The sequence below is a fragment of the Leopardus geoffroyi genome, chromosome A1 (genome assembly GCF_018350155.1).
Source record: "Leopardus geoffroyi isolate Oge1 chromosome A1, O.geoffroyi_Oge1_pat1.0, whole genome shotgun sequence".
NCBI lineage: Eukaryota > Metazoa > Chordata > Mammalia > Carnivora > Felidae > Leopardus > Leopardus geoffroyi.
In genome coordinates this window covers 15,033,396-15,060,335 of record NC_059326.1, presented here as the reverse complement: position 1 = coordinate 15,060,335, position 26,940 = coordinate 15,033,396, and the positions used below count along the sequence as shown (strand labels likewise).

Below are 26,940 nucleotides of genomic sequence, written 5' to 3'. Positions count from 1 at the left end.
TCAAAGCTGGCATAATCCTGATGATACCCAACCCAGATAAGACAATATAATGAAACAAAATTGTGTCCTATTTTGCTCATGAATATAGATGGAAAAATTTAAAATAATACGAATGAATTTAGTGTATTACACATTATGTGTAGGTTTATCCCAGCAAGGCGATGATGGCTTGCCATTAGGAAATCTGTTAATGTAATTCACTACCTAACAGAATAAAGGAGAAAAAATATGATCATGTTGATATTAAAATATTTGATAAATTTCAGCACCCATTTCTGATTTAAAATTCTTATCCTCCAAGTAGAAAGAAACTTCTTTAACTTGGTAGAGGGTAGTGACCAGAAACCTTCTGCATCATATTTAGTGGTAAAAACTTTTCAAATATTCCCACTAAACTCAGGAACAAAGTAAGAATACCCAGTGTTACTCCTTGTATTCACCATTGTTTTGGATTTCTAGCCAGTGCTTTAAGATCAGTGAATAAAAAGCATAAATTCTGGGTGTAGAGACAAAAATGTCATTTTTGAAGACTGAGTGATTATTTATATTCCTAGAAAATTCAGAAGAATCAACTAAAGTATATTGAAACTAAAGAGAGAGTACCATAAGGTTCTTGAAGCAGATTCCTCATACAGAAGTCAGTAGTGCTGTCTGTGTTGGCTATAATCAATCAGAAAATACAGTGAGAAAAGCTATCCCCTTTACAATGACTCCTCAACTTTCAAATATCTAGCAATAAACATGAGGACATGTGCAGAATCTGTATGAAGGTTACATTTAAAAAAGACCTGAGTTCTCTAAGTCCTACTTCCTAAATAGGGAGATTTAATACTGGAATGATATTCCCTAATTAATCTGTAAAATAAATGCAGCCACAATCAACATTTTAACAGGTTTCTTTTTGGAACTTGACAACCTGATGCTAAAATTCTATTGGAGGAGAAATTGTGGGAAATATCTAAGAACCAAATTGAAGGATAGCAAGGAGGGAATGATAAGCTGTATCAAATATAAAAGATATAAAAAGCTGGTAATTAGTGTCGTATTAATTAGGAATAGGCAAATAGATCAGTGGGTCAGAATGAAGCCCAGAAAATTGTACATGCATATATATAAAGGTGGCATTTGAAAATACTGGGAGAAGGTTACTCTATTCAGTAAGGCTACTTGGGTAATTAGCCCTGCATTTGAAAGAGATGAAATTAGATACATCACCAAATAAATTCCATATGAGATAAAAAGCAAAATGCAAAAAAAAAAAAAAAAAAAAAAACAAAACACCATAGAAGTATTAGAACACACTATGAAAACATATTTTAATAATGTAAATAGAGATGGCTTTGAAAGCAAGATGAAATTCACCAAGCCCATAAAGGAAACAGTAGGTGGCTGTTACTAAATATTAAACATTTATTTGTGACAGACTTTGTAATCAAAGTTAAAAGCCATGACAAATAGAAAAAAGTAGTTAACATATCCAGAATATATAAACTATGGAGCAATAAGAAGAAGATAAACAACAAATAGGAACCTAGAAAAAGATAATAAATAGACAAGCATAATAAATAGAATATGCAATAAATAGAAGTGGAAATTGCCACGATAATGAAAAGATACCCAACTTCACAGTTAATCAGAAAAACGCAAACAAAAAGGAAGATTGGGTTTTTTTTTTCCTCATAATATTGGCAAAAATGAAGAAAATTAATAAATAGTCTTATTAAGGATTGGGGAAATGGTACTCCTGTACACTCTTGGGGATTTTTCTGTTTTTTTGGGAAGAACAATTTGGCAGTATCTAAGTTGAGAAACAAAAGCAAAAAATTACCTTTTAATCTTATAGTTTTGGCACTAGGACTTAGACTTGTATAAAGATGTATTTATTCCTCCATTTATTTTCCTTTAAAAATAAACTTTTATTGAGACATGATTCATAACCATGCAATTCACCCGTTTAAAGTATACACTTTCCAGGGTTGCTATTCACAGAATTGGACCAACATCACCATAGTAAGTGTTGGTACATCTTCTTCATCCCAAAAAGAAACTCTGTACCCATTAACAGTCACTCCAACCTCCGTATCCCCCCCCCGGTAAGCACTAAAGTACTTGTCTCTATGGATTTGTCTACTCTGGACATTTCATGTGAATAGAATCATGGTCTTTTCTTATAGCCTCCTTTTACTTAGCATAAAGTTTTCAGGCTTCACCCATATTGTGGAATGTATTAGCGCCTCATTCCTTTTTATTAAAATTGGGGTATAATATACATAACATACTTTTTACCACTACCCATTTTCAGAACTTCTAAAAAATCATTCAAAACAATGCTGTATTTCATTAAACACTAACTCTTCATTTTCCCCTGCCCCCAGCCCGTGGTAACCATTATTCTATATTCTGTCTCTTTGAATTTACCTATTTTAGGGATATCATACAAATGAAATAATTCAACATTTCTGCTTTTTTGTCTGCCTTTTCTCACTTAGCATAATGTTTTCAAGGTTCACTCACATTGTAGCATGTATCAGAATTCAGTTCCTTTTTAAGGCTGAATAATATTCCATTCTTTGTACATGCCACACTTTTCTTTTTCATTCTTTTAAACAGTAATCTTGTTTATTTCTTTGATTCAGTCCTGTCCGTTATTCATATTAGATCCGTCATAAGTTGTCCACGGTTTACTTTGAATTTAATGAGACTAAAAACATATGTACACAAAGGTGTTCATTACAGCATTATAACAATAATGGTTTGAAAAGTTACTATCCTCATAAATGAGGAAGATTGGATCAAGATGACAGATGAGTTACACGTTCTCCTTCTACTCCAGATCCCAACAAATGATAGAAAACGTGTATTTAAGAGAATAAATCTTTAACAGCCTGGGAAGTGAAAATGTTCCCAGTGAACTGGAATTTCTGAGGAATTGTTGAACTACAGTGAGAAAAGAAACTCACTTTTAAAAATACCTCCTTTATGAAAAAAAGGTATATACGTGTTATATGATTAACATAGAATTCATCTGGAAGGTTGGGAATGCAAGCTGGTGCAGCCACTCTGGAAAACAGTATGGAGGCTTCTCAAAAAACTAAAAATAGAGCTACCCTACGACCCAGCAATCGCACTACTAGGCATTTATCCATGGGATACAGGTGTGCTGTTGTGAAGGGACACATGTAACCCCATGTTTATAGCAGCACTATCAACAGTAGCCAAAGTATGGAAAGAGCCCACATGTCCATCGATGGATGAATGGATAAAGAAGATGTGGTATATATATACCATGGAGTATTACTCAGCAATCAAAAAGAATGAAATCTTGCCATTTGCAACTACATGGATGGAACTGGAGGGTATTATGCTAAGTGAAATTAGTCAGAGAAAGACAAAAATCATATGACTTCACTCATATGAAGACTTTGAGAGACAAAACAGATGAACATGAGGGAAGGGAAACAAAAATAATATAAAAACAGGGAGGGGGACAAAACAGAAGAGACTCGTAAATATGGAGAACAAACTGAGGGTTACAGGGGGGGTTGTGGGAGGGGGGATGGGCTAAATGGGTAAGGGGCACTAAGGAATCTACTCCTGAAATCATTGTTGCACTATATGCTAACTAATTTGGATGTAACTTTTAAAAAATAATACAATTTTTAAAACAACAGGGAAAAAATAAAAAGAAAAAAAATAATTCATCTGGAAGGATATAGACAAAATCATTGATAGTGGTTGCTTCTGAGGAGGAGATTAAATTAGGATATGAGAGAGGGATAAAAGAAGACTCACTTTTTTCTTTTCTTTTCTTTTCTTTTCTTTTCTTTTCTTTTCTTTTCTTTTCTTTTTTTTAACAGAAGGAAGAAAATTAGAAGGCAGAAATAAGAAGGGCCGAAGTTTTACTTACTTTAAACCTGACTAGTTTCTTGCACCTCCTAAGTTCCCTTCAGCAGCCCCTGGGAAACCGGGTGAAGGAGAGGGGATACTCCATGGTGGGCCACCTTCACGAGCATCCTGCTCTGAAGGGTTGTGTCTTTGGCAAGCTGCCTTTCTCTGTCTCTCTCTCTCTCTGTCTCTCAATCTCTCTCTCTCTCTCTCTCTCTGTCTCTCTCTTTATTTATTTATTTATTTATTTATTTTAACATTTATCCTTGAGAGACCAAGAGAGACAGAGCGTGAGCTAGGGAAGGGCAGAGAGGGTGAGGAGGACACAGAATCTGAAGCAAGTTCCAGGCTCCGAGCTGTCCGTGCAGAGCCCGACATGGGGATTGAACTCATGAATGGTGAGATCATGACGTGAGCCAAGGTCGGATGCTTAACTGACTGAGACACCCAGGTGCCCTAAGCTGCCTTTCTCTTCCTAGGTATTTCCAACTCCTTCACCCACTTCTTTTGGCTTCAATTCTGGTCAGCTCCCAAATCTGTTTTCTCATGCGGACCTGTGGCCTGCTGTTTCCAAGTGTCTGCTGTTTCCACTAATTTAAGCATCGCCCTTCTTTGACAGTTTTAGTGGATTATGTTCAATAGCTGTAGAAAATAAAACATAGGAAAATAAAAGGTGAAGATGGAAATTATATTTTTCTTGATTGAATGTGCTTGAAAATAACCCCCAAAGGAAAGAAAGATGCTTTTTGGCTCTAAAATAATGAAGTTTGAATGGCATGTATATTCCATTTACAGAAAAGACTGTGAGTATCTCTTGGAATTTAGGAATTTAAATCTTACTTTGTTCTCTGGAATGTGTGTTTCATTAAAACAAGTGCTTTAAGAGAATCACCAGTTTTTTTCTCATTAGTAAACACTTTCCAGGAGGATGAGTGACTGGGAAACTGGGCCTTAAGAATCCTGTCTATTGTTCCTAAAATGAAAAAGAAACTGGGAGGAAAATCACAGTAGAATAGTTATTTGTAGGCAGAACTTTTAAAAATGGCATGACCTTTGGGGCACCTGGCTGGCTCAGTTGGTTAAGCATCGGACTTTGGCTCAGGTCATGATCTCATGGTTCATGGGTTTGAGCCCTGCTTCGGGCTCTGTGCTGACAGTTCAGAGCCTGGAGCTGCTTCAGATTCTGTGTCTCCCTCTCTCTGCCCCTTCCTCGCTCTCTTTCTCTCTCTCAAAAATAAATAAACATTTAAAAACCTTAAAAAAAATAGCATGACCATCAGATCTATTCACTACGCTAAGTACTGAGGACAAGAAACTACTAGTTCCTGTCCCTGAGGTGCTTATCGTTGACCATTCAGTCTGTTTGTATAGTCAGTCATGGTATTATTTGTCACCTTTATTTTATCCTCTCATACATGGCATCTTCTCTGTGCTCAGATATGAATTACGTGGTACTTCTGCTTTTTTTCCTTCTCTTTCAGGCAAAAATAGACCTCTTATTAGTTGGAGATGTCACTGTTCAGTACCTGGCTGATATTGCACAGAAATCCTTTTCACATATTGCAAAAGTCTCCATAACCATCAGAGATGTGGAGGGGGCAGCAGCACTTCTGGAGAATTGCCCATTTGACATGGTTTTCTTGAAGACGACTTCTTTACCAACTGCTGACGAGCTGGAAGCTGCCAAATTAATTAGGTGAACTTCAAAAACGTTTATATTTTTAAAATTTTTTTTAATTTTTTTTTTTTTTTTTTTTTTTTGAGAGGGAGAGAGAGAGAGAGTGTGTGTGCACAAGTGGGGAACGGGAAGACAGAAGGAGAGAGAAAATCCCAAGCAGGTTCTGCACCATCAGGTTCTGCACCATCAGCACAGAGCCGGATATGGGGCTTGAACTCATGAGCTGTGAGATCATGACCTGAGCCAAGATCAGGAGTCAGATGCTTAACCAACTGTGCCACCCAAGTGCCCTTAGAAACCCATTTCTATAAAAAAAAAAAAAAAAAACCTTTAAAGATGGTACTGTTTATGCTTTAATTTTTAAGATGAGAGATACTTTCATGGAAAAAATAGGTATACATAGTATTGTTTTTATTGCCAGTTTGGCATACTATTATAAGAATTATCATTTTAATTTAAAAAGTAATTGATGTGGGGGAGCGTAAGTGGCTCAGTCAGTTAAGTGTCCACCTTCGACTCCTGTCTTTTTTTTTTTTTTTTTTTTTTTTTTTCAACGTTTATTTTTTTTTTTTTTGGGACAGAGAGAGACAGAGCATGAACGGGGGAGGGGCAGAGAGAGAGGGAGACACAGAATCGGAAACAGGCTCCAGGCTCTGAGCCATCAGCCCAGAGCCCGACGTGGGGCTCGAACTCACGGACCGCGAGATCGTGACCTGGCTGAAGTCGGACGCTTAACCGACTGCGCCACCCAGGCGCCCCTCGACTCCCGTCTTTTGAGCCCCATGTTAGGCTCTGTGCTGACAGCTCAGAGCCTGGAGCCTGCTTCCGATTCTGTGTCTCCTCTCCCTGCTCCTCCCTGACTTGCACTCTGTCCCTCTTTCTCTCAAAAATAAATAAACATTAAAAAAAGGTAAAACAACAGCAAAAAAAGTGATGTGGGTGAATGTGAGAATTAATTGGTCATAGAAATTTATTTGGTACATAGTACTTACCTTAATCCCATAGGTACTCCTTTTGAATAACTATGTCATTTAAAATGACACATCCGGGGTGCCTGGGTGGCTCAGTCAGTTGAGCATCCAACTTCGGCTCAGGTCATGATCTCACAGTTTGTGGGTTTGAGCCCTGCATCAGGCTCTGTGCTGACCGCTTGCTCAGAGCCTGGAGGCTGCTTCAGATTCTGTGTCTCCTTCTCTCTCTGCCCCTCCCCCACTCACGCTTTGTCTCACTCTGTTTCTCAAAAATAAATAAATGTAAAAAAAAAAAAATTAAAAAAAAATGACACATCTTTTCGGAGTTCATTAATTTTTATGGCAGATACTAAGGTGAGCACTCTTAGCTCTGTGTTATATTAGCGATGGACTCAAAGTGTCTCCTTCAAGAGATGTCCTAATGTGGAAAAGCCTCAAAACTCTTTGGATCCGTAGAGTCCAGATCAATATCACCTCCAGTATTTTTGTTTCATCTTGTAGCTCCATAGATGTTCTGGTTCTGTTTGACCCACTCTACTTTAGAGATCTGGAGTCTGGTGGTGGGAGAGTTAGGTGCTTCCTTGCCTGACTACATAGGATTTTGAGCCATTCTGGATGTTTTTAAACAAGGTTAGGTCAAAATTTCGTTCCCCTTCTACGAGAAGATTTGATAGAGAAAGTGTAATTGCAGATAATATTGGAATATACAAGGACTTGTAATAATTGCTGGACAGGCCTTCCAAGACTAAAGGAGAATGTTCAGAGTCAATATTATCCCTGAATAAAAAGGAGCAAGTGTATTGTGTTAGGGGGCAAGAAAAGTTGGAATGGGAAGAGGCCAAAGTAATGAGTTCCTTGTTAAAGAGATAGGTGGAGAGACGGATACAGCTCTTGGGGTTTCTTAGATTATCTACTGCATTTGTTTTGGCTTTCTCCTGGGAGTACGAACTCTAGACAAACCAGGCAGGCTACCTCAAAGTGGATTTCATTTCCAAGACATGTTGTGAACTGTCCTTCTTCCGAAGATAAACCTATTTTATTATATACCTTTAAAAAATGACTCCTATGAATAGAATTCCCCTGGCTGGGACCTCATCATAATATTGCATTTATTACAGTATTTCAGCATTTTTACAACAGTGTTATGGGGAGGTGGAACAGGTTTCTTCATCCCTACTTTACAAACAACTAAGGGTGAGGTGGTTTACCTAAGACCATATGGCTTGTTTTTACAAAACTCTGAGGAGAAGTCTTTTCTCTTCATGTTCCTTATAAAAGTCTATAATTACTTGGCTTGTGTGTTGAAGCCCCTTCTTTTACACCTGAGATTCAATATATGTCAAACTTTGAATAAACTAAAAATACATGTCATTTTACAAGAGCACTGGACAAATCAGTGTGGCTGATCTCTCTCCTCATTCCAAGAGTGGGAACCTAGCTAGGTCCCTCTGTGGTAAAGGCTTCATATTTGCTCAGTATTGAAGCTACATTTTGAGCAGGATGAGAACAAAGTTCTATTTAAGAACAAGTTTTATGTCCAGTTGTAATTATTAAAAGGTAGAAGATTGGAGGAGAGAACATATTCACCGTGTGGATTCTCCCTATTGCTGGTTTCTTTGCTCTGAATAACACAGCTAAAGATTTCTCAGCAGGGAAAAAAGAAGGCATTAAATATATAGACATGCCAAAATAGTATATTTACCATATGGTTCTACTATTTTGCTATAGAAACATTTGTTTGAAAAGAAAAAAAGGATCATTTGAAAACACCTGGATTTGTTTTTCTTGTCTCTTGTTCCGCGATTCCCAATATCTAGTATAGATTTTGACTAATAGCAAGTATTCAGTACCTTGCTGTGGGTATGAGTGAGTGATTGTGTGGATGAATAGAAGAAATGCCATTCAGGGCAGACAGTTCTAGCTTTTGTGTTCCTCCCTAAAAAATGGACAGTTTTCTTTGTGAAATCTTCGCCTTTCATGATACTGACCTCAGAGGCTAGGAATGTCTCTGGAATTCCCTTTCTTGCCCTAAGATCTATTATGAGTTTATTACTTATGAATTATTTAAACCCTTGTGGAGCATGTTTATATTTTTGAACCTGTGGTTTTTCTTAGAGTAATGAGTCCTATAAACATATTATCCCATTTGTAAGGCATTTAAGCCTTTGTCTTTCCTAAAACACTGTATATTTTGAGTTTGGGCTGACATTTAATGACTAAACCAAAATAAAATGTCTTGTTTAGCTTTTCTTCTGCTGTATTTTAGATTTCCCCCCCTTAGATCCTTGTTGTTGTAATATCTCAAAATCTGGATGGGTTTGGCAAGATATACGACTATTCATCTTACTTTTTCCTCTCCGGGTACTTTATGTGTTTTACCAGTTAGTGAGGAGCTTAATATAGAAGTGTCCACCTTTATTTGCAGTATTAGAGCCTGTGATCACAAATCTATTTATCTATAAGGCATATGGATTTCTATTAAAAATAAGAATGAAGCATGTAGCCTATTAGCTATAGTGTTAGGCTTATTTTAGAATAAAATGTAAGCAGCCTGTTTAATAAGATTCTTAAATTTATTCTTACAGAAGAATGATATTTTCAGCTTGAAGCTAATCAGGGATCAATTTTAATCATTCATAAAAAATATTGGTACTTCACAGACTGACATTCTCAAGAATTATGGCACATCTCAATTACAGGTTAACATTCTTTTTTTTTTTTTTTTTTTTTAAAGGCACGTAGAAGCCAGGTGCTCGACAAAGCAGCTGCTCTCTTTTATTTATTTATTTATTTTTTCAACGTTTATTTATTTTTGGGACAGAGAGAGACAGAGCATGAACGGGGGAGGGTCAGAGAGAGAGGGAGACACAGAATCGGAAACAGGCTCCAGGCTCTGAGCCATCAGCCCAGAGCCTGACGCGGGGCTCGAACTCACGGACCGCGAGATCGTGACCTGGCTGAAGTCGGACGCTTAACCGACTGCGCCACCCAGGCGCCCCCAGGTTAACATTCTTAATAGTACTCCCAGGTTGGGTTTCATTTTATGAATACATTTTTATTGAGCTGGTTTAACTCAAATACTACCTGTTGATAAAACGTATTTAAAAAACACTTTTTAATGTTTATTCATTTTTGAGAGAGAGAGAGAGAGTGCGAGCAGGGGAGAGGCAGAGAGAGAGAGACAGACACAGAATCTGAAGCAGGCTCCAGGCTCTGAGCTGTCAGCACAGAGCCCATCGCGGGGCTGGAACCCACAAACTGTGAGATCGTGACCTGAGCTGAAGTCAGACGCTTAACCAATTGAGCCACCCACGTACCCCAGCATTGATAAAATATTTTAAGATAGTTTTAGGGTTCATATGCTTAGCTTCAGAATTCTAAAATTGAACCACACTCAAAGAGCAGATACTTGATAATTCAGACACATCCTGATACTTTATCTTCCAAAGGCAGGTATGGAAAATTAAAATATCTTTTAAACTCATCAACAATGTATGGATCCTGTCTGAAATTGTGATTTTCCATTCCATGAAATGTCTCTGCAGTTTTTAGAATTCTGTGGTTCTCGTGAGCTCCAAGCAGTCCAGCAGTAGCAAAGGAATGAGGTTCCATCTGCTCAGTCTACAAATCAAGTTTGGCTCTGACTTTATCTTTCCCATATAGTTTCAATAGTCTGATCAGTTGACTTATTAATTCACTAAGAAATCTTAGTGAGCCACAGGGGTCTAACAAGTTGTGCTTTTGTGTCCCTAATTCCAAAACATCTTTGACTTGACAGTGCAACTCAGTAAGTCTCATTAGTCAGTTGGCCTCACCTACCCTGCTGAATGCTTGATAATAAACAAAAGAACAACAAAACATCAAAGTAGTTTTACTAAAAACATTATTCTATAATTGATGGTTGAGTATAAGTAGGAATTGCAGAAAATTCTGGGTCTTAATATGCTTAACATCATGTCATGTGGTGACCCTGACTTAGGATGGTCACAGCAGGAACTCTTAGGAATAACATAATGGGAAGAGAGCACACCAGCCTTTACTATTGACCAGAATAAATTCTCAGAACTCAACTACATGTTATCACAGGTACCCTACTAGTAGCGAGTGAACTTAAGTGTTTTCACATGTATAGTAAAGCTCTCAGTTTTCTCACTGAAAATGTTTTAATTAATGGTCATTAGCAAAGAACGTTATTTGTTGCAAGTCCCAAATAGACCACCCAAGTTAATTTGGTTGCATTTGGCCCACAGACAGCATAATGGATAACTGTACTCAAGGAGACCACTACCCAAAAATGACACTGGCTTTTGTCCCTTGGAGTCTTTTTGACTCTAAAGTAAATGAGTTTAGAAATTTTCCCTGGCTTCATAGGGACTTATAAGACACCATTGGTTCTCTTATTGATGATAGATTTCAGAGGCCAGGACTTTCCTGAGGCTCTTTAGTCAGTTGAGTGTACAGCTCAGCTCAAGACATTTTATATGATCTCTACCCCCCCCCTCCCCCGCCAGCTACCAGGGACCAGACCCGGGTATAGTGGCAAGACTAGGGAACTGTACTGCTGCATTTTGAGCTTATAACTGCCTTCAGTTTCAGAGAATACCCGAGACAGGCATAGGAAGGGACACTAGAATATCAACATCCAATCTTGTATGTAGAGTATGGTCTCAGGAACCATCATGACATTTAAACAGTATATTGTATGAAATACAATGAGGAGAAATGGATTGTCCCCTAATGAATTGCAAATGTTTAAAACCCAAGAGACTTCAACTGAGAAGGTACTTATAAGGTCTCAGAATCTGCAATTTGATTTTGGCATATTAAAGAAGTGCTGTTAATTGGGGTGGATGAAAGAGATGTTTGCCTTGCTTTTGTGTTGCTTTGTTTTAAGGAACATTGATTCATTAGGAAGAGGACTTTTTTTTTCTTTTTCCTTTTTTTTTTTTTTTTTTTTTTTTTGGTGATCCTGGAAACTAGAAACTCTTTTAGCTTATCGATCTGTAGAGAATGTGAATGAGCAGCTGAGCTCCACACCAGTGTGTTGGATTCTGGGAATTCTATTGATTAGTGGAGCTCCTGTACAGCATCACAATTAGCGTTTCGCTAGCAGGGGAAGTATTTGAGTTGGTAATTGATTCTGTGCTAATGACAAAAATCCAGGAATTCCAACTCTGATGTAAAGCTTGAAGTTTGAAAGTCATCATGAGGGCATTATATATATTCATATATCCAAATCTAACTTATTTTAATGCCAGTAAAATCAATTTGTAAAATGAAAAAAATAGACATAGAATATTTCTTTTACAAATTTAATGTTTATTTTTATTTTTAAGAGAAAGACAGAGTGTGAGTTGGGGAGGGGCAGAGAGAGAGAGGGAGCCACAGAATCCAAAGCAGGCTCCAGGCTCTGAGCTGTCAGCACAGACCCCAATGCCTGGCTCGAACCCATGAACTATGAGATCGACATAGAATATTTCTAAAAGCTAATAATCTGTTTTATTTAAAATTCTCTAATTCTAAAGTGTGCTTATAATTCACTTTTTGTGAAGCAACAAGTAATTTTTGTTCCAAAAGTTGAGCTAAACTACCTTGTAAGTTTCTTTCTGTGGTCCTGTTTGTTCAGTCCATCTTTCCCCTCCACTTCTGTTTCCTCATCCAGTAATCATACCTCCATTATACCCCACTTAAAAATATACATGAAATACTTACACTGTGGCGAGCAACATTCTTGTCATCCACCGTGCCAGCATGCCCTCCTATACCAATATGCTCATGTGCCTTTCCTATTTCCATGTGCAGTCTGCCAGTCTAATTCTATCCTCCTTCCCGTGTATGCCTTTTTGATGGTATTATTTCTGCCTGAGCTTCTCATTTCTTCTTAGAAATGTGTATTCTCTCCTTTTTTCTCTTTTAGCCCAAACTCCTCAGAATTCACAGAGCAGAATCAAGCCTGAAGAGACCTCAGTTGTGTGAATGTCACATGTTAGCACTAATCCTTCTTGTCACATGTTAGCACTAATAATTAGTAAATATTCAGAATTATTTATAACAATTTTTTTTAAGTTTTAAATTTATTTTGAGACATAGTGAGGAGGGGAGGGGCAGAGAGAGAGGGAGAGAGAATATCCCAGGCAGGCTTTGCACTATCAGCACAGAGCCTGATACAAGGCTCAAACTCATTAACCATGAGATTATGACCTGAGCTGAAACCAAGAGTTGGATGCTTAACTGACTGAGCCACCCAGGTGCGCCAGAAATATTTATTTTTTTATAGAAAGTTCTCAGGTATGTCTTTTTTCTGCCATCAGTTCTTGCCTGCATAACTGCAATATGGTCTCTCAAATTCACCCCGTGCCACCACATAGGACGCACTCTGCCTGTCTGTCCCATCATAGAGTGGCCTTTTTAAAATGCAAATACAATCATGCCAGTAACTTAATATCTGGTATTTTAATATTTTGGGACATTTGAATACCAAATGTCTAATTTGGCCCAAAGGCCTATGTACCCCTCTGGTTTCATCATATGTGTCCCTCCCTCAGATGCTCTGTACCACAATGGGCATTTTCACTTTCTCAAACTTACCTATTCTGTATACCCCAGGCCTCTTCCCAGGGCCTGTTCTGTTTGTCCCGAATGTACTTTACTGCTTCTCTGAGTCTGCTCTCTCCCCAGTTCTACCTTTTGTGTGGCTAACTCCTAGTCAGCCACAGAGGCATTCCTGCCTGGAAGCCTGAGGCTGCAAAGTAGGTTAGTTCTCAAGTAGGTACTCCCACCAGCCTCTAAGGCTTTCCTTCACAGCACTGGGCACATATTTGACTACTTCATTAATTATCTACAGTGATTTCTTCAATGTCTGACCCCTTCAAGAAACTATTAACTCTATCAGAGCAGAGACCTTGTTTTCCTGTTTATATCCCCCAGAGCCTAGCACAGAGTCTGGCATATAGAGGGCTCTCAATATATATATGACTCAGATATATAAATCTCATATACAGGGGTGCCTGGGTGGCTCAGTCGGTTGTGTGACCGACTTCGGTTCAGGTCATGATCTCAGGGTTTGTGAGTTTGAGCCCCGTGTCGGGCTCTGTGCTGACAGCTCAGAGCCTGGAGCCTGCTTCCGATTCTGTGTCTCCCTCTCTCTCTGCCCCTCCCCCACTCATGCTCTGTCTCTCTCTGTCTCAGAAATAAATAAACATTAAAAAAAAATAAAAAAAAATAAATCTCATATACAGTTGACCCTTGAACAACATGGGGTTTAGGGGCATGAATGCCTTGCACAGTCGAAAATCCATGTATAGCTTCTTTTTGTGGGGGGTATTTTTTTTGTGGTAAAATCACATAACACAAATTTTACTATCTTGTCCATTTTTAAAAATGTTTCTTTACTTTGAGAGCATGAGCAGGGGAGGGACAGAGAGAGAGGAAGAGAGAGAATCCTGATAAGGCCCTTCAGTGCGAGTGTGGAACCCCATGCAGGGCTCGAACCCACCGAATCGTGACCTGCACCGAAATCAAGAGTCAGATGCTTAACCCATTGAGCCACCTAGGTGCCTCCCATCTTGTCCATTTTTAAGTGTTCAGTGCAGTAGTGTTAAGTGTATTCACATTGTTGTGAAATATGTCTCCAGAACTTTTTCATTTTGTAAATCATAAATTCTATTCCTATTAAACAAGTATTCCTTTACCCCTCCCGACATCTTTCAGTAACCACCATTTTACTTTCTATTTCTATGAATTTGACTACTTCAGATACCTCAGATAAATGAAATTATATAGTATTTTTGTGTGTGTGACTGGCTTATTTTACTTAACATAATGTCTTAAAGGTTCACCCATATGGTAGCATTTAACAGATTGTTCCTTTTTAAGGCTGAGTAATATATTCCATTGTATGTATATAACACCGTAATGGTTAATTTTTATTTTTATTTTTTTAAGGTTTATTTATTTTTGAGGAAGAAGAGACAGAGTGCTAGTGGGGGACGGGCAGAAAGAGAGGGAGACATAGAATCTGAACCAGGATTCTGAGCTCTCAGCACAGAGCCTGATGCAGGACCTGAACCCACAAACCACGAGATCATGACCTGAGTCAAAGTTGGACACTTAACCGACTGAGCCACCCAGTTCCCCCTGTGATGGTTAATTTTTATGTGTCAACTTGATTGGGTCATGGGATGCCTAGATATTTGGCAAAACATTCCTCTGGATGTGTCTGTAAGGATGTTTCTGAAATATTTTCACACCATGTTCACAGCACTATTCATAATAGTCGAGAGGTAGAAGCAACCCAAATGTCCGTAGACAGATGAATGAATAAATAAAATGTGGCTATATTAATCAGGATTCTTCAGAGAAACAGAGCCGGTAGGATGCTGATCAGTCTATCATCTATCCATTTATCTAGAGATAGGGAAGAAGTTGGTTTCTTTTAAGGAAGTGGCTCATGCGATTATGGAAGCCAAGATGTCCCAAGATCTGTAATTGGCAAGCCAGAGACCCAGGAGAGCCAACGTGTAGTTCCAGTCCAAATCTAAAGGTCTGAGGATCAGGAAAGCTGATGGTATAAATTTCATTTGAAAAGTTGGCAGGTTCAAGACCTAAGAAGAGCCGATATTTCAGTCTGAATCTGAAGGCTGGAAAAGGCCAATGTCTCAGCTCAGTAGTCAGGCTGGAGGAGTTCTCAGACTTTTTATTCTACTTAGGTCTTCAATTAATTAGATGAAACCCACCCACTTTAAGAATGGCAGTCTGCTTTATTCAGTCTTTCTCAATTCAAGTGTGGTTCTCATCCGTGTGTAACTTTCGACTCTCCCCCAAAATTTAACTACTAATAGCCTGCTATTGATCAGAAGCCTTACTGATAATTTGGCAATTAACACATATTTTGTATGTTATATGTATTATATACTGTATTCTTGCAATAAACTAGGCCAGAGAAAAGAAAAGGTTACTAAGAAAATCATAAGGAAAAAAAATACATTTACTACTGTATTATACTTTATCCAAAAAAATACACATACATGTGGCCTGGCATAGTTCAAACCCACGCTGTTCAAGGATCAACTGTAATGTAATTTGGAGCATGGCATAATGTGCCTTTATTTTCAAATGTGTATATAAGATAATATAACAATATTATATAGTGGGGGTTCTTCCAGGTCCTGTCTTAAGGGAATAAATAATAACCACACATAACTACATATTAATATAATAAGTGATACTTTAAGTATTATAGAATAGTTATTTTTTCTTAGGCAGTTTAGCTTAGCAGTTTAGTTCTCTGTATTTATTTTTAATTTTTTTAATGTTTATTTACTTTTAAGAGAGAGAGAGACAGAACGTGAGCAGGGGAGGGGCAGAGAGAGGGGGAGACGCAGAATCTGCTTCAGAGCCTGACGCAGGGCTTGAACTCATAAACTGCAGGACCATGACCTGAGCTGAAGTCAGATGTTTAACTGACTGAGCCACCCAGACGCCACTAGCTGTTCTCTTTAGTTTGGCTCACAGTAATAGTCTCCTTGGAAAATAATTTCCTTTTATTCAAAGCCAAAGTTCAGTACCCATTAAATTATCAGAAATTCCAACTTCCTGAACTCCTAAGTATAGTTTATTGTAATACCACATTTCTTGTATTTATTGTTTTTTTTTTTTTTTCAAGCATATAAAAGTATAATGAACTTGCCTATACCCATAATGCAGCTTTAACTGTTATCAACACATGGCCAATCTGGTTTCATCTCTGGCCCTTCCAGTTCTCCCACCCCTGCTGAACTGGTGAACTATTTGAAAGCAAATCTAAGATATCATTTTCTTTCATCCATAAATACTTTAATAAATACCTCTAAAAGATAAGGACTCTTTTAAAAAAATAACCGCAATAACAATACACACCTGAAAATTAATAACAGTTCTTTAATTTTGTCAAATATCCAGTGTTCAAGTTTCTGTGTTTATGGTTTTTTATTTTTTTTAAAGTTTTTATTTAAGTAGGCTCTACCCCCAATATGGGGCTTGAACTCATGACCTTGAGATCAAGAGTTGCATGCCCCTCTGACTGAACCAGCCAGCCACCCATTTTATGATTTTTTTAAACTGTTTATATAAATCAAGATTCAATTATCCCTTTCCTTTTTTTTTTTTTTTTTTTTTTTTTTTTTGTCTTACTCTTTATTTATATGTATTTTTTAAAGGGGCCATTTGTCTCACCGAGTTTTTCACATTCTGGCTTTTGCTGATTTCATCCCCACAGCATATTTTTTTAAGTTTATTTAGTTATTTTGAGAGAGAGACAGAGAAAGTGTGAGCTGGGGAACAGCAGAGAGAGAGGGAGAGAGAGAAAATCCCAAGCAGGCCCCTCACTGTCTGTGCAGAGCCCCGACGTGGGATTCAATCCATGAGATGATGACCAGAGCTGAAATCAAGAGTTGGACACTCAACTGACTGAGCCACCCAGGCGCCCCATTCCCACAGCATTCTTTAAAATATTTCTCTTTTCCTTAAATTTCTTGTAAACTGGTGGTTAGCTCAAGAACATGGATAAAAGTTAGGCTTTTTTTTTTTTTTTAAACAAGAATAAAAGTGGTTCATCTTTTTTCCATTGCTAATTTGAGATGCTACTTTTACTAAATTCCATATTAATGCCATCATTTGAAGTTCTAAAGAAATAAAATCATTCTAGTTTAGTTCTTAAGGTAAGATATTGAATCCCAATTTTTCAAATGATGATTTTGCTTCATTTTAACACTTTTTTCCTCTCAGATTTGGCAAGAAGAAAAATATACATTTGCTGTTTGTTTTTATAACCCCTGAAAACTTTAAAGGTATGTGCCTATTGTATATATTATGTTTTTTCTATAAATAGAAGTCATAAGGTCAATATTTAATGCAGAAATTCTTAGGTTGTGTTTCAGAGCATGGAGCTGATGTTACTTTAATTGAACCACTGACAATCGAAAAAATGAGTATTGTGGTAAAATACTGGAAAACCTATTTCTCAAATACCGGTGAGTGAAAACCAAATTTCCAAAGGTTTGAAAAATTCTAATTAAATGCTCCAAAAACTATATATATACATTTTTAAGTTGGTATTCCACTTATGCTTTTTATTTGCTGAGGATTAACTGTGTGCTGTGTACTGTAAAGAACATGTAATCCTTATTAATCATAGTCTGAAGGAAAAAGTGTAAATAAAATAAAAGGAAACATATGTTCCCTACCTGCGAAGAAAAAATTTACGTGTTCCAAAGTTTAAAGTGTGTTGCACAAGGGCAAACAGTGTTGCAGCAGGCACAGGGTTTTTCTTTTTAGTTCCCTAGCTGTTGCCATCATTTCTTGCTCTTTAAAATGGAATTAATCATGCTGTGTCATTGTATGAGTATCTAAAAGCCAGGGCCGCTAACCTTGAATCTTATCATACTTTCTGCTTGCAAAACCCTTGCTTATAAATTAGTTTACTTCTGTAAGTTGCTAGGGTGGTTGTCCTTTCCGTTTTAGATTTTTAGACCTAGGTAATTACTGTCAGTGCTTCAATTAGACCTCACATTTCAAAACTCTTCACCTACATTGTCTAATATGTATCACAAGCATCTAAACACTTAAGCTAAATTAGCTTTAATTTGGCTCATGAAAGGACAAACTCCAACTTCTGAAATTAAATTCTACTGAAATCATTGTGGTCAATGACTATTTGTGGTTTTTCTAGGCCTGGGATATTAGCTAGGAATCTTTTAAAATTAAGATGTTTTTTTTTCTTAAAATGGGCCTGAAAAACACTTTCAGGATTATCCTGTATAAACTCATACTCCAGATGACGTAGGACTCAGTACACTCCTCTTTTTTTCATGTCCTTTTTTTTTTTTTTTTTAATTTTTTTTTTTTCAACGTTTATTTATTTTTGGGACAGAGAGAGACAGAGCATGAACGGGGGAGGGGCAGAGAGAGAGGGAGACACAGAATCGGAAACAGGCTCCAGGCTCTGAGCCATCAGCCCAGAGCCTGACGCGGGGCTCGAACTCACGGACCGCGAGATCGTGACCTGGCTGAAGTCGGACGCCTAACCGACTGCGCCACCCAGGCGCCCCTCATGTCCTTTTTTAACATTGAGGGCAGATTGGTGAGTCTGTTCTATAACATTCCAATGGCTTTCAGCCCCTGAGTTTCAGAGTTCTTCCTGGAAATGGCTAACTGGTGACCCAAATCCTCTTTGCAAACTCTTATTTGGTTCTCAGTGGAAATAGAGCAGCTGCTCGTCACCAGCTGTCTAGCACCTTCCTATTGGTCATAACCACGTCTGCTTCTGGTCATCTCATGTTTGCTCTGAAAATGAGCAGCTGCAAAAAAAAAAAAAAAAAAAAAAAAAAAAAAGGAAAGAAAGAAAAAACCATCAGATGTCATATTTTGACAATACAGCTGCCTACTGCAGACTCATACTTATTTTCTGTTAAGTATGACAGTTACCTATAAAAACTTAATAAATAAATCTCAGTTGAATGTGTTTTAAGCACACCTACCACTAAGTTACTAGAATTTGGTTCTAGAATTTGGTTGATGTCTGGAGTGAATAGAATGTAGTATTTTCATTTTGCTTTCTAACCTGGGTGGTTTCCTCCTTTATATATAGACTGAAATCTATAAAATGCATTCTATTTAAAAAATCCTGCTTTGTAAACTCTGTTGAGTAAAAAGTGGCAACTGCTTTTTGTTCAGGGCTTGTATGTGTGATTAACATCGTCCCCACCAGTGATGTTAGAATTAAAATAGTCCCCCTTTAAAACTTTCAGTTAAGAATGAATATTCTGTGAAGCCTGAAGAACCTGGATTGCCCATGCAGAACTCCTGCAGTGAACACTTGGGATATTTTTCTACTGACCTATTTGCTTGGTTAGTTTTGTTTTCACTTTTTCATAATATACATTTTTACTGGGTAATTTCTGGAGAACTCTGTTTGTCAACACAGAGCCTGATGCAGGGCTCAAACTCACAAGCTGTGAGATCATGACCTGAGCCAAAGTCAGACGCTTAACTGACTGAGCCACCCAGGCACCCCTAGGAAGTACTTCTTAACAATTCTATTTGATCACAGGGGACCAGGGTGAATTGCAAGGTAGTAAGTTCCCCAACACTGGATGTGGTAGAGTCTGAGTTACCATTAATCAGAGTTAAATAATAGCAGCAATATTCAAACTTTTTAGAAACAGTAGAATCTTCTTCAGAAAAAAATTTTACGTATAACCCCAGTATTTAAACAGACAAGAACAGCCTCAGATGTTATCCACCTACCACTAAGCTTCTCCCTGATGTCTTTTTTGAACTTATGAATCTGTTCCCTCAGTTAGTGAGAAAACAACCCTTAAAAAAGGTCTCTCTATCTCTGTCCCCATCCACCCAACCCCCCACCCCCATAGATATTAGAGCTGGTATTCAAACCTGCATTGATAGGCAGTTGAACTGGGGGTCAGACCTTTCTTTATCTGCTTATAAAAATTCAATTTTTGTGAATTTATTTCATTCACTTTAAGCTGATTTCCAAAGGGATTTTAATTTTAAATAGAGCATAGAGCTACAATAAACATAGCTGCTGAGGACATGAATGATGATGGTGAGAATTTTGAGTCAGTCACTTCCGGAATTTGTAGAATGTGACCATCAACTGTTTGTAGAAATGTGACCATCTACTATTTTGAACAAGGAAAAGACTTGGCAACCAATAAGTGTGGTTAAACCAGAGATGTGCTCACTTAAGTGGTGCAAAAATATCAACAAGTTTCTTGATATTTTAACATTTTAACATTTTAACCAGAAAGAAATTTATTGTATTAAACTTTATCTGGGATATGAGATTGGGAAGGGTTTTGGAAGGCTTTGTAATTTTCTCGTATTATTTGCAATTTCTTTTTGAACCCTCCTTGTCTTGAATCTTTGTTTTGCTTCAGAATTCTACCACTACAAATAAAAGTAAATTTTCAAATTAAGTTCTGTCTCTTGGGATAAAGGAGATAATATTAGTTTATTTGTTTCTTAGGGAATTATTTAAAAAAAATTAATCAAAATGCATGGAGAAGTTTTAGAAAAATGGTAGAGCCAGAAAATATCCATAAATGGAGGATATCTGACCTTTGCTGATCAGGTTGGAATAGTGTAATGTGACCCTCTAATCCTTTGTGGTTTTTTCCTATTATACACCTTTCGATACAGTCATATAATTTGGAGAGTCATAATCAATGAAGTCAGAATATTTTAATACTGCTGGTATCTGTTACTCTGTATCTGTATATTTTAGAGTTTAATCAATCATGGATTTGTGATGATCTTGATCATAAATTCTTTAGAGTCTTTGAAATAAATATTCTTCACCAAGTATGTAAGGTAAAGTGCTTTGGTATTTACCGCACCTTTACATGAAGCAAGGAACTTAGAAGCACCTTTGATTAGTGTATTGGTGCTGATTGTTTAATATTGTCTGACAATTTTCCTCTGAAATCTTTGACATGATTTTCTCTTGTTTCTAGCTCTGAATCACTAAGAAGTGAGACTGGGCTTGAATTAAAGGCTCCATTGCCAGAGTTTGAGAAAAGCAAAAAGGTTTCTCTTCTTCATTCAAGCAAAGAAAAGCTGAGAAGGTGAATTATGATACAACCCTTTTTTAACATTCATTATTCCTTTCTAGGAAGAAATTACTTTCATGAATTTCATAATGTTTTGTATTACTATTAAAAGTCTCTGAGACTAGTTAATCTGGCAACCAAATATGTGCCACTAACTCATTCATTCATTCATTCATTCATTCAAAAAATATCTGTGAGTATCTGATATGTGCCAAAGGGTGACTGGAGAATTTAGGAAAAAAAAATCCTTGCCTTCGAAATCTTAGTCTAGTGCTCAGACAGACCTCTCAATAGGATGTTACATAGAAAATTATGTTCTAAGTGTCATGATAGAGAAGAGCACATAGTAATCACACTGGGAAAGTTACCTAAGACAGAATAAGGGGGCAGGAAGGCTTTCTTGAGAAAATGATCGCTAAATTGAGCTTTAAACAAAAAGTGACTATTAATTTGTTTTAAAAGGGGAGGATGTTTCATGTAGCAGAAAGAGCAGATATAGAGACTGGCAGAATATGAAAATTCAGTGAATTTATGAAACTCCAAGTGTATCCATGTACTTGGCTATAATGGCACAAGTGGGAAGAGGCAAGAGATGAGAAGTAGTAGCCAAGGATTGTGCTCGTCATGTTAAGAAATTTGAATTTGAATCTGAAACTGTTGGGGAGGCACCAAAGGGTTTTAGCCAAAGAGTGATATGATAAGATTTGCACCTAGAGTGAACACTCTAGCAGGATGTTAGAGACTGAGTTGAATCCGGAAGCCTGTGGAATCTGTAAAAAGAAGTGATGAAATCCTGAACTATGGTTTTAGAAATGAGATAAAGAGGAATAAACCATTTCCAGATATACTAAGTAGGTACATTCAGTATAAGCATGGATGCAGGAGGAGTCAAGTGTAACTTTCAAATAGATGTTGCATTCACCAACTGACTGGGAAGTCCAGGAGAATGGCAGTCTGGCAGTGGGAGGTGACTTTTGCTCTTGTTGGGTGTGAACACTCCAGGGGAGTTTCCATGAAGCTGTCCAGTCAGAATTGACCCTTAGGTTCTAGAGAAAGATCTAGGCTACAAATATGGACTTAGAACTCTCAGGACACAGCATCTACTTGAAGCAGTGGTTGCAGGGATGGATATGATGAGTTTGCAAACCATGTAAAGAAGAGATAAGTGGAAAAGAGAACCTTGGGAAAAATCTATTTAGGGTCCAGGCAGCAGAGAAGAAATAAGGGAGAAAGGAAGGAGTTACTAGGAAGATAAGCCAAGAGGGAATGGAATTGAGGTGACCAGAGAAGAGTTTCCTAAAGGAATGAGTGTTCAATGACATGACACAGAGAGCAAGTAAGAGAAGAACTAATAATTAACTGTATTTGTCAGAGCCTAAACATCATTGGTCTTGGCAAAAATAATTTCATTGGCATGATTAGGGAAGAAGCACCACTGTGGAAAGATAGAGAATGAAAGGCAGGAGCATAAGTGGAAGGAAAGAAAATGAGGGTGTGTGATAAGTAAAAGGGGATCTTGGGTAAAATGAAAAATGTTGATAAGACATGAATATGTTTTTATATTCCAAAAGAAAATACCTGGAAGAGAGACAGAGGTCGTGAAGATACCCGTGTTCTGATGATCTATAGTGTAAAAAAATGACATATCTATGATATAAAAAATGAAGCCAAAATTTATTGGCTTGATACATGGTTTTATGGATCAGCAATTTGAGCAGAGCTCAGTGGGCAATTCTGTCTACATGACATCAACTGGGGTCACTTGGTAGTATTCAGCTAGTGGATGGTCTAGTCAGGATGGTCTAAGACCTTATGTCTGGAGCCTTTGGAGGGATGGCTAGAAGTTTAAGCTCAGCTGGGGCTATCAACTGAAGCTTTTCCTGCATGGTAGTCAGGCTTCTTACATGGCAGCCCAGGGATCCTAGAGAGTGTTCCAAGAGACAGGGAGAGGAAGCTGCCACTCTCTTGAGGTGGGGGACCAGAAACTGGCCCAGTGCTACCTCTCCTGTATGTCTATTGGTCATAGCAGTCACAAAACCTATCCCAATCTAAAGGAAGGGTACATAGAACCTCACCTCTCAGTGGGAGGAAGGTCAAATAATAGTAAAATCCCCTATAGCTAGAGAGGGGGTTGGTGATGGACTTAGCATCCCTAAGTAGGTAGAAGCTTACGGAATCTATAACCAGGTGGAAGAACACGTCTTCTAAAAATGGAAAAAAGAAGCTAAAGCTAAGTGTGGATAAAGATGAATCTTTTCATGAGGAAAATTGAGTAATTTTTGCCAAATGGCCTGTGTTATCTGCTGAAGATTAATGGGAATGTGGTAGGGTTTGGTCTTGATGACATGGGCTAGTTGATGGCCTAGTTTAGTCCAAAAGACCATCACTCATGTTTGCCACTTTGGCTGAGTGAAGACTTAGGGGGGACCTGTTTGGCTAGTGCTGTCCCATAGATTTCAGTGATCTGCACTGAGTGAGAAAAACACAGTGCAGGAGTATTTTTAAAACTATCTATTATACATTTTATATTCTAAAATTGTGTTTTCCATACTTTATTTGGTGTTAGAATTTGTGATATTTCTAAATGGTTGCGATGAAAGGATATTGGGAGATGCTACCTCTCTTTCATTGTTTTTCATGCCCAGATCTGATGTGAGAGTGGAGGGGCACAGAGAGAGAGAGAGAGAATGAATCCCAAGCAGGCTCTGCACTGTCAGCGCAGAGCCTGGTGCGGGGCTCATACTCACAAACCATAAGCTCATGACCCGAGCCAAAGTCAAGAGTTAGATGCTTAAGCAACTGAGCCACCCAGGTGCATCTGGACACATTTTTAGTTAATACATAAGACTTGAAAGAAGTCTTTCACTTCAAAGTGCTCATAAGAGGTCACTTTGAGTTGTGTCTCAGTCAAAGGATGAAACTTTACTCAATCTGTTTGCTCCACTATCATTTAAAGATACAGGTCTCATATTTTCCTGCCCTCTCCTAACCTCAAGTTCCTAAATTTGATGTTAGAGCCAGAAAGATTTGAGAAGCAATGAACAAGGCTAGATCCATAATGTTTGCTAATATACTATATAGTCTCAGGAATATTAGAGCATTTAGGATAAACAGTTACACTTAATTGATATCAAGATTAAATCAGTGTTTGTAAGAGGTAAGTTGCATGTGTTTAAGTGTTTGGTTTGATGAATTTATTTAATTTTATTTTTATTATTTTTTGTTTTGGAGAGAGAGATATCCCATGATCCTGGGATCATGACCTGAGCCAAAATCAAGAGTTGAACGCTTAACTAAGCCACCAGGCACCCCTGGTTTGAATTTTAAAAAGATGGTTTGTTACCCACAGTTCCCAAGAAGAGGAGGTATATCACACCATTCAGGAATACATAGGGAAGGGCCAGCATTGGTCATGAGGCAGACAAATGCATACACCCATCTAAACCACAACATTGCCATTATCAGAATGTTCCCTTGTGTATTAAGCATGTTTTTTTTTTTTTTTTTTTTAAATGTTCACTTGGTTTGAGAGAGAGAGAAAGAGAGCAGGGGAGGGGTGGAAAGAGAGAGAGAGAAAGAATCTGCAGCAGACATTTTGCTGTCAGCACAGAGCCTGATACAGGTCAAACCCACAAACCGCGAGATCATCACATGAGCCAAAATGAAGAGTTGGATGCTTAACCAACTGAGCCACCCAGGCACCTCCAAGTATGTCTTTTTATTCTGATGTTTTAACATCAGGTACCTTATTGACCACGTAGAGACTGCTCATCCCAGCACTAGCCAGTTTCTAGAGATAGTAAATGATTTGCTGGTGAGCATGCCCTGCATATGTACAAACTGACCAATCCAGAGACCATCCACACCCATTCTCTCTATCAGGCTCTTATGCTCCAGGCCAATATTTCCCTGCTCTTATCACCTCATGGTGATGTGCTACCAACCTGGGACAGCCCCTATATCCCACAGCCTGCTGAAGTTATTCAAACTAGCCAATCCTAGGCCTGCTTACCCACCTAGCCTGTTTCTTCTCTCAGAAACCACAATAAACTCTCTTACCCTTGTTTTCTTTCCTCTGACTCCTCCTGCCTCCTAACTGACCCTGGTGCTTCCCCATGTGGCCTTGCATAGTGTGAAGTGGCCCCCTCCTCTTGGGAACTGTGAGTAACAAAATCTTTTTAATGGTGGTCATCTCCTGATCTGTTGGCCTCAGCATACCTGAATAATAATAAAACCTACGTTTTAAATTATCTCATGTTCTTTCCTGGTCTATCCTTTCGCATCTCCTAGCAACAGCTACTATTCTATCACTATAGATTTGTTTTGCTTGTTCTAGAACTATATATTAATGGAACCATCAATATGTACACTTATGTCTGGCTTCTTTCACCTAGAAAATGTTTTAAGATTCATTACAGTTGTGTGATTTAGTGGTTTCTTCCTATTTATTGTTGAGGAATATTCTGTTGTGTAAACATACCACATTTTGGTTATTCATTCTCTGGGTTTTATCTATTAAGAATAAAGCTACTGTTGGTGGTGGGGGGTGGGGGGGGTGCCTGGCTGGCTCAGTTAATAGACTGATAGACTAATAGAGCATGTGACTCTTGGCATAGAGCTTACTTAAAAAAAAAAAGAAGGAGAAGAAGAAGACTATGCACATTATTTTATATATGTTTTACGAACCTACATTTACATTTTTCTCAGAAATAGAGTGGCATATCACAGGATTGGTGTATGTTTCTTTTTAGGAGACTTCCAAGCAGAAATCCAAAATAGTAGCACCATTTTGCACTCCCACCCGCAATATATGAGAACACTAGTTGCTCCATATCCTCATCATTTGGTATTGTTAGTCTTTTCCATTTTAGTCATTCTTGTGGTTGTGGAGTATGATCTAATTGTGATTCTAAATTTTCATTTTCCTGATGATTAATGAGGTTGAGCAGCTTTTCACATGTGTTTGGCCATTTGTATATCTTCTTTTATGAACAGTCTGTTCAAATCTTTTGCCCATTAAAAAAATGTGCTTGTGTTTTTATTATTGAGTTATAGGAGCTCTTTAATATTCTGGATTCAAATCCTTTGCCAAATTTATGTCTACAAATATTTTCTTCTAACCTGTGGCTCACTATTCTTTTTTGCGAACAGTTACATCTTTTGATCAGCAGAAGTTTTCAAAAAGTTTGAAGTACAATTTATCAGTATTTAAAAATATGCTGTCTCTATCCTGTATTAGCAGCCATTGCCTACCACCAAGTTCAATTACATGTCCCTATGTTGTCTACAGGATGTTTTATTTTATAGTTTTAGCTTTTATGATTATTTATCTTAATTTATATGTATGAGATGAAGTGATTGTTGAAATTTTTTTCAGATGGAGATTTTTAAGATTTTGTTGAAAAGACTTCCCATTCTTTAGTGAATTGTTTTGGTACTTTCATAAAAACCAACTACCATATCAGTGTATTTCTAGATTCCCTGTTTCACTGACCTACTTTTCTTTCTTCTTCACTCCAGTAATACACTGTAGTGATTATTTAGCTTTTCTAGTCTCAAAAATCAGATAAAGTCTTCCAACTTTGTTTCTCATTTTCAAGTTGCTTTGGATATTAAAGGTACTTTGAATTTTCATGTAAATTTTAAAATAAGCTTGTCAATTTCTTTCTTTTAAGGAAATCCTGTTAGGATGTTTTTTTTTTTTTTTTAAAGTTTATTTATTTATTTTGAGAGAGAGAAAGAGTGCGTGCATGGTGAAGGGGCAGAGAGAGAGAGTGAGCGAGAGAGAATGCCAATG

General features: G+C 37.7%; 1 protein-coding gene and 1 long non-coding RNA gene across 4 annotated transcripts in view; one reads left to right on the top strand and one right to left on the bottom strand.

The window, feature by feature from the left end:
- Positions 1-26,940, top strand: part of LOC123595961 (spermatogenesis- and oogenesis-specific basic helix-loop-helix-containing protein 2-like) — a 53,830-nt gene that overhangs the window by 7,601 nt on the left and 19,289 nt on the right. For 2 of the 3 annotated variants that reach the window (XM_045473996.1, XM_045473985.1), the window contains exons 2-6: positions 5,367-5,581; positions 17,299-17,360; positions 17,439-17,543; positions 19,320-19,419; positions 21,048-21,158. In XM_045473996.1, coding sequence (XP_045329952.1) covers positions 5,367-5,581; positions 17,299-17,360; positions 17,439-17,543; positions 19,320-19,419; positions 21,048-21,158 — 593 coding nt within the window. The remainder of the gene's footprint in view (positions 1-5,366; positions 5,582-17,298; positions 17,361-17,438; positions 17,544-19,319; positions 19,420-21,047; positions 21,159-26,940) is intronic. The other variant, XM_045474004.1, reaches the window with a different exon arrangement.
- Positions 18,621-25,497, bottom strand: LOC123595982. Its single transcript, XR_006711460.1, has 2 exons — positions 25,203-25,497; positions 18,621-18,869 (listed from the first exon to the last, which is right to left on the bottom strand). It is a non-coding gene; the product is annotated as an uncharacterized LOC123595982 (long non-coding RNA).